Source organism: Malaya genurostris, chromosome 2, assembly GCF_030247185.1.
Source record: "Malaya genurostris strain Urasoe2022 chromosome 2, Malgen_1.1, whole genome shotgun sequence".
Taxonomy (NCBI): Eukaryota; Metazoa; Arthropoda; class Insecta; order Diptera; family Culicidae; genus Malaya; species Malaya genurostris.
In genome coordinates this window covers 98,435,381-98,449,306 of record NC_080571.1, presented here as the reverse complement: position 1 = coordinate 98,449,306, position 13,926 = coordinate 98,435,381, and the positions used below count along the sequence as shown (strand labels likewise).

The 13,926-nt window shown below is 38.5% G+C and overlaps 1 protein-coding gene across 8 annotated transcripts in view; it reads left to right on the top strand.

Moving 5' to 3' along the window:
* Positions 1-13,926, top strand: part of LOC131427307 (putative epidermal cell surface receptor) — a 116,773-nt gene that overhangs the window by 61,298 nt on the left and 41,549 nt on the right. For all 8 annotated transcript variants that reach the window (XR_009229254.1, XM_058590375.1, XM_058590379.1 and 5 more), the window contains exon 2: positions 9,754-10,464. Coding sequence is in view for 7 of the 8 variants with exons in the window: in XM_058590375.1 (XP_058446358.1) it covers positions 10,365-10,464 (100 nt within the window). In the remaining variant the exon portion in view is untranslated. The remainder of the gene's footprint in view (positions 1-9,753; positions 10,465-13,926) is intronic.

The following is a 13,926-nucleotide window of genomic DNA, read 5'->3' as shown; positions in this document are numbered from 1 at the left end:
AGTAGGGGAGAGTGGTCGGCTACCGGTACCCTTTTTCTTTTAAGCTTATAGCTTCTGACTAAGTGCACATTATGCGGACATATAAAGGGTGATTTTTTAAGAGCTTGAGAACTTTTTTAAACAATAAAACGCAAAAAATTTGCAAAATCTCATCGGTTCTTTATTTTAAACGTTAGATTGGTACATGACATTTACTTTTTGAAGATAATTTCATTTAAATGTTGACCGCGGCTGCGTCTTAGGTGGTCCATTCGGAAAATCCGCTTTTTTATCGACAAATTTTGTTCAGCGATGAGGCTCATTTCTGGTTGAATGGCTACGTAAATAAGCAAAATTGCCGCATTTGGAGTGAAGAGCAACCAGAAGCCGTTCAAGAACTGCCCATGCATCCCGAAAAATGCACTGTTTGGTGTGGTTTGTACGCTGGTGGAATCATTGGACCGTATTTTTTCAAAGATGCTGTTGGACGCAACGTTACAGTGAATGGCGATCGCTATCGTTCGATGCTAACAAACTTTTTGTTGCCAAAAATGGAAGAACTGAACTTGGTTGACATGTGGTTTCAACAAGATGGCGCTACATGCCACACAGCTCGCGATTCTATGGCCATTTTGAGGGAAAACTTCGGAGAACAATTCATCTCAAGAAATGGACCGGTAAGTTGGCCACCAAGATCATGCGATTTGACGCCTTTAGACTATTTTTTGTGGGGCTACGTCAAGTCTAAAGTCTACAGAAATAAGCCAGTAACTATTCCAGCTTTGGAAGACAACATTTCCGAAGAAATTCGGGCTATTCCGGCCGAAATGCTCGAAAAAGTTGCCCAAAATTGGACTTTCCGAATGTACCACCTAAGACGCAGCCGCGGTCAACATTTAAATGAAATTATCTTCAAAAAGTAAATGTCATGTACCAATCTAACGTTTAAAATAAAGAACCGATGAGATTTTGCAAATTTTATGCGTTTTATTGTTTAAAAAAGTTCTCAAGCTCTTAAAAAATCACCCTTTATAAATCAATGGAAGGCTAGAGTCCCTATCTAACAACTGAATAATAAACTAAGTTGATTCAATCGATTGAAAAAACTTTATTGTCAATTTAGTAAAGTGATAAATTTCGGCCATTTCAAAAAAGGTGTTCGGTTACCGGCACCTCAAGAAATTTTGCTAAAATTGGCAAAATATAAGTAAAGACTGCAATTTAAAAAAAAAAAAACGGAATTTATTCTTTTCAGAGGCGTTTTGGACAAAAGTCTTTATTGTCTGACGGTGACTTCGCCTTGGCTCTCTTGGCCAGTCATTTGGATGGTTTGGTGTTGATTTGGTCGGTCTTCCACCGGCTTCGCGGGATTGAATAAGTTGCTGCAGTCGAATTTATTGCCTTCTTATCCACTAAGCAACGTTTAATGGCATTAATCAGTGCATTGAAGTTCATTTTCCTTAACTTGGACGATTTGTTTGATGCCGCCATGGCTAACAGAACCAGAGAACCAAAGTTTTTATTCATATGACGAATGTGTTGAAGCCATCAAGTTGTCCACGTGTTCCATGTCACCAGAAACACCAGGTAATACACTAAGTTTAAGTTTTAAGTTTTAAGTTTAAGTCTGTAATATTTGACGGATGTCTGCAAACAATCGAAGTTTTAAAAGTCTGTAAGAAGTCCTTAGACGAAAAAAGGTTTGCATGTTAACTAAGAAATTTGATAATTTACAGACAAATTTGCAGACTTGGCATCTATGCATATCACTGACAATTTTTCGCGATTTGTCGAAAAAAATGAAGTGCCGGTAACCGAACACTTTGGGGTGCCGATAACCGAAATCGGTAGACATTTTGAAAATGATGAAAAAAAAAACAGTTTTAATCGTTTGCACGACATCCAGTTATGTATTTTACATTACCCAAACGCCTTTTTTGGAAGAGTATTCTCTTGATTGAACTTTCCAGATTGGTTGGTGATCATCAGAATTATATTTCTTGGAGAATTAGTTTACTTTATTTGCCACACCGTTTCAGCACATTTGTTTTTGTGCATCTACCAGACACAAGATTTGGCTAGCTGCCACTACAATCGTGAGACACTTTCGTGGTACCATAAAAACTGGCTCCATTTTATTGAAAAATAGCTTCAATCCAACCAACTGCTCTCAATTTTGTCCAATCGAGAAATATTTGGCAATAGTTTAATGGAAGCCAAAAACAATGGGGGAAAATGACTCGGGATGCTGGAGATGGTAGAAAAAATGGCTGCTAGAGTTGACGTCCAAACACTCTAAAAATGGTACGAGATTTTGGTGCGACATAGAGTTGATTTCTTATGTCATGATAGTTCTGAATTCTTCGGAGTAATGAATCTGAAGGTTGTTTGGTTCAACATTCACTCTACTGCAGAACGCAAATACTGCACTTGAAAGCTGGATATATTTACTTTAAAACTTCTTCACTGAGCTTGATTCTTACTTGTTCAACAAATCCCGCGTTGAGCCTGTAAACCATTCCAACCATTCAACTACAGAACAAACATGAATAAATGCATACCGACCAGTTTGGTATGTTCCTACAACACTGGATTCCAATTCACCGTGCAAACCATCAAATATTCAAGATCCCGTTTTGTTTTTTTGTCAACTCGACAGTCACCGTAGGTCTTTCAAACCAGACTGTCTAATGATTAAGTAGGTACATTCCATCATCGCCATCATCAGTATGACCGCAAAGCTACTCACAGCCACGACATAATTCAATCTATGCTAGTCATGTAAACAACCGAATCGATGTTAGAAGTCGTCGGTCTGGTCGGTACCGAAAGAGGAATAGAACCGGTTTCATCTATTCGAGTGGAACACAATGAAGCTTATGATTTTACCCGTAGCGCTGGTATTCACTTTGACGCACTGTTGAAGTGCATCTTCGCAAACCGCTAGTTCAGCGAGAACACAGTAATAACCGCAGATTGTTGATTCTACCTACACAGTTGAGGTCACTTGGTTAGAACGTTTACTAATGTCAAAAACATCAAATCAAGTTTCTCGCGCAAAGCTTGAAATTTCCAGTAATCCCAAAGGCATTCTCCAGCGAACAAAAACTCATTAATAATCTAAGCAGTTCTCGGCTGACGAGGAGTAGCATCATTCTGTTCGAAGGAATAAATTTCTGCGACGGCAGCGGCAAACTGAGCAATTCGCAGGGAATCGGTTGCCCTTTCGGAGAGCGCATGTACAATCGGATTAAATGTTCGTCAGTGTCGTCATGGCGATTCCGTTTGAAAGCCATTGTTTGTGTGTATGAAATTTATTCGATTAACAGATTCCCAAATGAAACCCGCAAATGTCAAGGCGATGTTCGCACCTAGTAAGTGCAACGGGTTTGGACTTTTGCTTCGATTCGAATTTTTTTTTCTTTCTCATCCCACGCCGAGAAACTCGTTAAAACTTGTTCGCAGTACACACGGATACCTGTTTGAGTCTAGTATGGCAATAGTAATTAAAATTTTTTGATCGAACTTTCGAACTTTTGAAAAATAATGCTGTGTTGAAAATACTAGGAACTCTATGACAGTTAGAGGGAACTCTAACCACCATATTCCTTCGTACTTCCTTCCGTGCGTTTGCTACTGTACTGCCACGTGCGTTGAATTTCAATTAATCGACTGACCGCTGCATCCATATCAGCACAGCTGACAAAAGCTCGAGAATCTTACTCATCAACTTACGGGGAATAATTGCACTGGTAAACTTGCTTGACGGGTCAGTTATGTAATTAATTGGCCACCTTCATGCGTTGACATTGCGGGAAAAAACAAAAAAATTCGACCAATTCAAGCTGATATCCGCATGCACCGATCGTTGGTGGTTCCTTCTTTGGCAACGCTTCCAAACTTGCGTCTGAGACTAGCAACAGCAATGACATCGCGTTGGATTTTCCCAAGGCGATGATCGGAGACTTCGTTTGAATGGTTGCCAAGGTTTCCCACATTAACGTCAAGCTGAGCAATGGACTCGGCTCTCGGTTTGCGGTACAAATTAGAAACTATTTTGTTTTCGTTGTCAGGTTGTAACTATTCGAGTTGAAAGCACCCAATGAAAAGTTCACTGCAGTGACGTCATGACCTAGTTCGCGCTGAATCACGCGCAGTGATCCATTCAGTCAACTGTTAAATCTGCATGTGCTTGCGTAGGTTAGTAACCATAGGCGAAAGGGTCCTTCAAATAGCTGGTGTTCGTGAATCGAATACGCATTTTATTGATTGAATCGCAAATCTGCACTGTTCTAAACTATGAATATCAGTTGCACTCTCGCAACGTTCAAGTAGGTCAAAACACTTACCCGAGTAGCGTGTCTTTATACTTACGGGGGAAAAACAAGGTGGGCCAGTTTGGAACAGTGATCGATTGATTTAAACTGATTAGGCGCAGGAAAATTGTTACCTTTAGGAGGTTGTGAATGTGATACAATATATAAAGCCATACAAACATTGGGGTAAGTTTGAAGTGTCAGTTGATTGATAAAGCACGATTTATGTGCAATAATAAACTTTAATACCTTTGATAATCAAATTTTATTCTAGTCACAGTCGAAGTGTTATTAAAAATAAAGGCATTTTAATATGTTACTGAAGTTGTCCGTAACCAACACATATACGAAAATCAGCAAATCCGTTTGCCGAGATTTCAAACAGTGTGTTAGCTCTTACTGAAAATCGGTGAGACACTTGTCATCTAATGCACCTATCGACGTGGCCATTTCTGGTGGAGCTGAAAAATATGTACGAATTGGGCGAAAGAAAAAGATTTCAGTATTGCGTGAAAAGCTAAGTGGAATCAAATTGTTCTTTGTATAGATGTACTTTTGGATATTTGTATATTTCTAGATATACTAAAAAATGTTTTTATCCGTGATATTTCTTTTTGGGATTTACATTTTTGATGTGGAACACATCTTTTTTATCTATATAGGGGTGCGAATCAGAAACTCAAGGAAAAATACACGTAGAAATGTGGTCAGGGTTTAAACACTTACAGCTCAGTCTATTTTGTATCAATTATTAATATTATTGGAAATATTTCTAATTTTCTTCTTTTTTTTTGCTCGCCAAATCAGTTTAGCGTATCACACTTTATAGAGAAATGGCTGCCAACAAGACATACTTGCTGACTGCAGATTTTTTTTATATACAGGGTCCGGCACTCGAAGTGTAACCAACTTCAGACCGCTCGCGCAGCTGACGCACGGGCATCAGCTCTCTAGAAATTTGCTAAATGACAGTTCGGAGTTGTATTATTTACAAGCGCAAGAAAGCATTTTGCCAAAAGTGAACGCGAAAAAAAATCTTGACTTGAGAGAGCGAAGGAGTTGCTTCGTTTGGCCGAAAGCGGTCAATTTCCGAACATTGTATTTTCTGACGAGAAAATTTTTCCAATTGAGCAATTCGTAAACTCTCAAAACGATAGGGTTTACTTGACCGACCGTTCATACGAGAATTTGAGTCATCGATTGGCCACCAGGAGGCAGCACCCGCAAAAGATAATGGTTTGGGCCGCTGTAACCGCAGATGGGCGCTCTCCAATCGATTTCATCGAGCCTGGCGTCAAGGTAAATGCGACATATTATCGGGAAAGTATTCTGGAGGTTGATTTGAAGCCGTGGGCAGACAAACATTTCGGTGGCAGACCATGGACGTTTCAGCAGGACTCGGCACCGTCTCACAAAGCTCGAGTGAACCAAGAATGGCTGAAAAACAACGTTCCGAACTTCATCACGTCCACACAATGGCTCTCGAATTCACCAGATGCGAATCCAATGGATTATTCTCTTTGGGCCATTTTGGAGAGCAAAGTCCGAACTAAAAGATACACCAGTCTCGAGGCGCTGAAAAAAGTTATTGTCCGCGAGTGGGCATAAATACCTGCAAGTCACATTCGGCAGCTTGCGATTCGTTTTTTGACCGTCTCAAGGCCATAGTCAAGGCAAAAGGTGGTCATATCGAGCAAAAGTGAATTGATTCTGAATTTTGTATTATTTTTACACATTTTGTACTTTGAATTAAGTAAAAGTAATTTTTCAAGCTGAATTTATGGCCTTTTTAATTGTTACACTTCGAGTGCCGGACCCTGTACAGAGTTTTCCAACCCTGTCTGAAGATATTTGAATTTTTACCTGACATCTCTGGTCCTACGCGTAGCATGCTACAGGTAGATTGTTGTTAGACAGCAAGACAAAAAGTGCCATAAAACGATTTCAAGCTTTAATTGCCAAGCTCTGATCTTGTGTCATGCAAGCTTCGATGAAATTCCATGTTATGTCGCCTGAGAAATTGACAACTACCCCAGGGTAAATTTTGAGTGCTTAAGATTAATTTCTAATATATATAAGATAAACTCGATTGAAAATGAGAAAAAGTTTTTCGCTTCAACCGAAATTGCAGAATGGTAGAGAAACTTAACGCTGTAAAAATAACTGCTTGCATACAAAAGTTGAACACAAGCTTGTCGAAGAAAAGCTTAAATATCGAAATCCGTATCGTAAATCTTTACAAAGATATGATTTCATACATTTTGGTTATTGGTGTAATTTCGTCTGCTATGAAACAAATACAAATCAAGACAAACAATGTTCGGTATTGGTTCCTAATGAAGATCAATCTAAGCAGACTCTTGTGCAATTGAGGATTCAAAAGTGGAACGACTGATTGAACTTTTTGATTGTAGATCATTATAAATTTTGGTTGCCTTGTTCCACATCAATGGCTCGAACAACCCCATGGGGCTGATGCTTGTAGTTTTTTATGTGAGTACGACTTACTTTACTATGAGGCGCCTTTTCAAAATTTACCCTCTGAGAGAGTGATAAGTTTTTGATCGTGATTATCTCTTGTTGTATCTAACGAATAAACATAATTTTTGCTACATGCCATCGGAAGTATGATCACAATTTTATAATAAAATTTTCAGTTGTGTGACATAATCTCAAACAATTCAAATTAAATTTTTCTGAAATGTTTGGTATAAGCGAGTATCAAGGAGGATAATTCATAAGGCGTGTTTGCCTTTCTCGTATTTTGAAAGCTCATAGCTCAGTGATCTGTGAAAATATTTACATAACCTAGCTACCAATAGAATCGAAATTTTTCAACATAAACGTGTATAGCAACATCATTGAAGTATTTCAATAGTAAACTATTGAAAAACCTGTCTCATTTGATCCATGTTAACACCAGCCAATAAGAACGCGTTCTAGGAAAGAGAACAAAATATCTGCTGCTGTACAACAAATCGTTCGAGAAAAATGTTCCGAACAGTGCTTAATATCGTAGTGAGTTCCACAGTTTGGTCCTTCTGAAAGACAGGAATGAATCCTGATAGTTTCTTTCAATGAAATGCAAGTCCGAAATGAAACAATCGACATTAAAAATCTGTATGCGGCAATTTTTTAGCCGTTAGGACCGCCCATTAGTGAAAAAGCTACAAACGAAACCACGTACAAAGGAAAATCTTAACGAAAATGGGATCAGTTTGGATTCTATCGCCACTGCGAGCAGATGTATTGTGTGTCGTAAATTCTGTGAAATTTCCTAACCTATTAGAACGAGACTCTGGAAGTTATAGACCTTCATCTATGGCTATCTCATTCGGCGAAGAAGTAAGAGCTCGGTACACAGGCCCAAAATTTCTGCTTCGATTGGCTTGAAAGCTTGACAAAACATTTTTGAATTGTTTCATTATAACAAATTATTTAAGAAAAAATCTGATTTTTTGAAAATGTTAGACCCTACGGGCTCGCTTGAATAATAAATTGTTTCCATTGTTTTTATAGACAAAAGACTTTAAACGCGTTTTTCTCGAAAGTAGGTTTTGAAAATCCGTGTCCATCGTCGTTAACCATTTTTTTTCAAATTTTGCACACACTTTCTACATATAAAAAACCAGACCCCAACGTTTTCCTTTCCGTTATTTGTTACTTTGGGGAATCAGAACAATTTGACTCGAATGGTACGTTCCCCTTGATATTTGGAGATTTGTGCCTTTGGATACTTTGGGGAGATTGTATAGCTACAAAATGGCGTTTTTTCGTGAAAAATCGTAGTTTTTCAGTTGGGGTTTAGAGAAACTTCTACTCTAACTACTCTGCTTTGATTTGTTCGCTTTTGATTAATCTGCGCTGAGATACAGTGGACACCGCAAATCATGATTTTTAAGAAGCGTCCTCAAAAACATCTCTTCACCGACTTATTTCTCAATATTTTTCAACGAAAAAATTACAAAGTGTTGTTCGAATCATGCTTTTTATCATGCAAAATGATGAAGATGATTTTTTCATCGTTTAGACCCAGTGCATAAAATTAAAATAATGTCACTCATTTTGCTCGAATTGGCTGAACCGATTTCGTCCATCTGCCATTCAAATAAACTGTCTTAAGGTCCCATAAAAACTGCTTGATTTCTAATCATATCCGGGCTCAGGAGATACAGGGTGATTAGTGTAAAAATTTGACATAAATTCATCGGGTTTATCGGGTTCACATATTTTGAGAGTAAAGGACCAAATAAACTTATTTCAGTTTTACTGGTATTCGGTTTTCGATCTTGGAAGGTACTCAAAAATATTTATGCGGAACGCACAACGATTTCTCTAAAATGGCTACACTTATTTTCAAAAATTTCGAATCTATTGATCAATTAGGCGAATTTAATTGATTTCGGCTACATCGATTTCCGTATTCTGTTTCCAAAAGTATCGGGAATAGAGAAGCTAAAAGAAGGTCAAAACGACTTCTATAAACAAAAATTTAAATTAAAACCAAAATTTGTGAATTTTATCCGATTCCGATTTCCAATTTTGAAATTACAGGGTGATGAGCTTTTATAATTCAAACCGTCATAGAAAATGACGACACCAAAAACTCTTCAAAGTTGGGCTCAAAACTATTTCAATTTATTCGTCATACTAATTCATGGGCATACGATTTGAATTTATGCTGGTCTCTGCATACCGTTTCTGGAAGGTTTTTAAGGTTTTATACAATTACTATCTTTGATTCGTCTTGCAGTTCCAAAATTGTTATTACAATTCATTAAAATAATTTCATGAAAACTAAACACAACGAAGCATATTAACGCAAAAACCACATGCTGATTGATAAAAAAGGTGTCATCCCACTGCTAGATGGATTAATCACGTTTCTTCAAAAGAAATGGATGTTCCATTATATCTATTTCGTGGTTAGTTTTTTTTTATTTATAGCAAAATTATTAAGTTTTTATAATGCATAAAGTTCATAGAGTGCCCAATTGAATTCCAACAATTTCTTTTCAGATACTTTTTTTTTTGCATATTTATTAGCTACCAAGTAGCATCGAATTGAAGAAAGCACATAAAAACTAAATCTGCATCTTTTTCAAAAATTGGTTGGCTATACTGAAAACGTGCGCCAAATTTCACCCAAATGGGAGATTGCGAAATCTGATGACTTTCCTTTCCCACTCTGGAATGACTTTCATATGACAAAGAAATAATTCCGTTGTAGATAACGATTTTAAAATATTTACGTTTCGCCTCACGATATTCGACGGAATTGACAACCTGTCACCGTGGTCTCTACCTATTAGAGTTTATATATCTCTGATTACGTCTTAAACTGCTCTAAAACCCGTCACCTGAATTAATTGCCGACGAAATGACGTAACGAAATTTGAACTGAACCAACGCCTTCAATTACATATCTAATCTTTGTTTACTTTTATTGTCTTTTCAGCCATCAAACTGGAATTAAGTGGTAGTGGTATTGTTTTCACAACCGTGATGACAGGCAGACGAAGATTTTCAGTGAAAATTTGAATAGTGTGAAATTTTTGGCAATAATAACGCAAACGCCTAGCTACGATCGGGGTGAAAATTCAGAAGGTGTTTTGAAATCGTAGCAAAAACCAGTGACATTAAGTTGGAGTGAATGGAAAAATAACGTGACCGGTAGCAAGTGGCACCGGAAAGAATAGCAAAAAAGTTAGGATAACAAGTCGCATCAAAGGCAGAAAATGTTTGAGGTGTTTCGATCGGTGTTACGCAATCATCGTCATCGTCCACATCAGCAGGAGAAGATACAACAAAATCAACAGCTGCAATCGGCAATCTGATATTCCGGGCGGCCAATTCAAACCCGAAGCTTGACCGGAATCGAGATTGAAACGCGGAACGTGAGTGCAATTAGTGTTTCGACGGTACGTCGATCGTTCGCCGTACGTAGGCTAGCGGAAGAAACGAATAGTGCCCCCGTTTGGGTGTTTCGACCGCAGTTCCCCCTCCCCATTCTCCGGGGGTGATCATTGTGATTGGAGAAATTAGATAAATAGTAAAGTGCAGTGCAAAATGGGAAAGTCGAACCATCGACTGTTTGGGTTAATTTGGCTGATTGCAGTACAATGGCTAGTGATAGCGGTGTGCGCAGCAGCACAAAGCAGCGGCGAAGGTAAGACCATCATTTAATTGTTGATATCGTACGCAACGAAGTCAAAATAACCGATTACCGAATCTGGTTGAGTTTCATACGATAAATTTCTGTGATTTGTTTATAAGTGCTCAGCAGATGTGTTATAACGGCACGTACCGTTTTCAATTAAAGAATTCACTTTCTGAAGGAAACTTTTCCATAAATTTTACGTTCGCAGTTCTTCTGTATATTTACAATTTTGGTGCTCTAATTGAAAATGAAGCCCTGAAATCCAACTTGCATGTCTCGTATCAAATAAATCTAAAGTACATAGGCAAGCATGCTTGGACGTTTCCACCGTGCTTGATGAACGAAAGACTTGAACAGGTCTAAAGGCAGGAACCTTTTTTCTCTCCAATACCTTCGCATCACTGCGATGTACGTTAATTTACTCACAGGAAACCGTGTCTACACCGACGGAGCGCACACTATCGTATACTTTTATTCCTTCTTCATGTCTCCGACAGCACTCAGACGCTTAAAATAGCTGATTGGATTCGATTTTCTTGCATGATTTGGCACTTTGAAGCTAGTAGTGTCGGCATAGGTAAACATTTTCGTTGATTGGCTCGCTGTCGTCGGATTCTCTTCTTCGTAGCAAGTTCCGATAAGCACGTGATAAGTAACTGTACTAATAAATACACAAGCATAGAGTCGTTATTGACTAACCAATATAGATGATCAATTCCAATTTGTTCCAAAAGGTAATTATGAGTTAAACTTAAGTTTCAGCAGTCCACACAATTAGAATAAAACCTGTAAAATTCCCTTGAATCAGCTGTAACCACAGGCTTTCATCATATGTAACAAAATTATATGAACGATTTGAAAATTACATAACTGGAAAATCAAAGATATGATAATAAAAAACTTGGAGCTGGAGCTTGACGACCAGTCCTAGTTGGCTACTCCGTTAATGATCGAGATTAACGGAAATTGTACAGAGAATTTCTAGATGATCAGACCTATGACTGACAAATCATCCTTCAATATACATCTTCTGCGAGCTCATTGATCAGCAGCGGCGCTGGTCAGGACCGAACGTAGATCGTCAAAGATATGGGAAGGGATGTTTGTCCAACACTCGTTGTTACTAGAGGCCGCATATACATAACAAATCGATCAATAAGTCCCGAGACTAACAATGGAAACAACATTTTTTTTGCAAAATTTTTTTTTATTCATCAACATAATCATCTTTTAGGGTGATACAATGGTTCCAACGTTTTTTCAATTTTTCAATACCATGTTTATAAAAAAATTTATCTTTCGCTTCAAAATAAGCTTCAGTTTCAGCGATGACCTCCTCATTTGAGCCAAATCTTTTTCCCTGGAGCATTTTTTTAAGATCAGCAAAGAGCCAGTAGTCACTGGGGGCTAAATCTGGCGAGTATGGCGGGCGGGGAAGCAGATCAAAGCCCAATTCGTTCAATTTCGCCATTGTTTTCATCGACTTGTGGCAGGGTGCATTGCAGCAATCGCGGTACCCACTTGGAAAAAATCTTTTTCATCCATGTGTTACTACTGCGCAGTGTCACGGGAGGTAGAATATTTGTTATACTAAATTTCAGTAATGGTAGTATTCGCATGCGACCTAGTATGTTCTGGTTTCAAGATGCTCGGATGCATCACAAAACTCATGGACTTCCCGAGTGCACGTTTCAAAAATACCCGAGACTGAAGTCTTGGAGAGTCTTGATTCAGGTTCTTCTTCGTGGAAACTAAGGAAAATTTTGAATGCTATCGTGGAACAAATAAGAACTTTACTTTTAGTCGTGAATACGACTTACTTTACTATCGTTGAACGACGTCGTTGAAGAGTTTCCATATTTAGCAGCTTGCAGCATCATACGGTGGAAGATTTATCGGGTCACGCCAAGGAAGGTGATGGTGAAGGCAATGCAAATCTGATGAACTTGCGCTGCACGCTTTCGATCCACCATTGAAGCATTCTCCAGTATTGGCCGAACGAGAGAGTAGTATAGAGCTTTTAAACAGTACGGATCAGAAAAATGTTTTGATATCTTCGTGATAAACCCTAATTGTCGATTAGCTTTTGCAATTACTGCCGATCGATGCAAATTGAACGTAAGCTTTTGATCAAGTAGCACATCTAAATCGCTAAATTGGTGAGTTCTTTGCAGAATAACACTATCAATGACATAGTCGAATCTTATTGGCTGTTTGGTACGATGGTAGGACATAACCATGCATCTTGAAATGCTCACGGTCAGCTTGTTACGATGACACCAGTCGACGAATTGATCTAATATTGTTTGAAGGCAAACGCAGTCCTCAGTAGATCGAACGATGAAATAAAGCTTTAAATCATCGGCATACGCTAATTTACATCCAGGCCTCGAAATTCGTAATATGTCGTTGAAATACAGAATGAACAGCAACGGACCTAGGTTGCTTCCTTGGGATACTCCGGACGAGTTAGAGAAACTGGAGAATTTAGTTGAGCCAAGCTTAACACGTAGAGTTCTGCAAGTCAAGTATGATCTCAGCCAATTAGTTATACGCTCTGAAATCCCTAGTTTAGATAACTTTGCAAGCAGAATATCATGGTCAATTGTATCGAAAGCCGCTTTAAGATCCGTATAAATTACGTCCACTTGCGCTCCGTGTTCTAAGTGTTCTAAACAAGTTGTTGTGAATTGGAGAAGATTTGTGGTAACTGATCGTCCGGGCATAAATCCATGTTGATCGTTCGAAATATAGCATTTAGCTTTAGCAAGGAGAGCATTGCTAACAATAATTTCAAAAATTTTGGATGCAGCTGAGAGACTTGTAATGCCACGATAATTTGCCACATTCCGTTTATCTCCTCTCTTGAAAACAGGAACTATAAACGATTGTTTCCAAATCGCCGGGAATCGAGATTCAACAAGTGACTGGTTATAAATTCTACACAATGGCTAGGCAAGAGCTTCAATATTACGGCGAAACACGACGGAAGGTATACCATCCGGACCGGGCGAGAACGTACTCCTAAGTTTCCGAGTAGCTTTCCTAACCATATCAAGTGTAACATAGGATACATCAAAATCAACCAGGTTATCAGGAACATCCAATACAGCCAAGTCAATTTCACGCTTGGTAACGTAATGCGCGGCGAATATTGATGAGAAATGATTGGCAAACAATTCGCATTTCTCCGTACATTTTGATGATTCAGTATCGTGTAAAAATATACCTGTTGAGACCGAAGAGCACTTTCTCGTTGAATTAACGTAGTTCCAGAACTTCTTGGGGTATCGTCTCAAATTAGTTTTCACACGTAAAACGTAGGATTTGTAGAGCGACGAATTCAAATTGCGATACTCATTGGATGATAAATGAAAGCCACGTTGTTTTCGTATTCACGACATCCAGTTATGTCTCTGTCATTACCCGCCTTTTTTAAAAATGAAACTGCCTGCTGCAATATAAACGAGT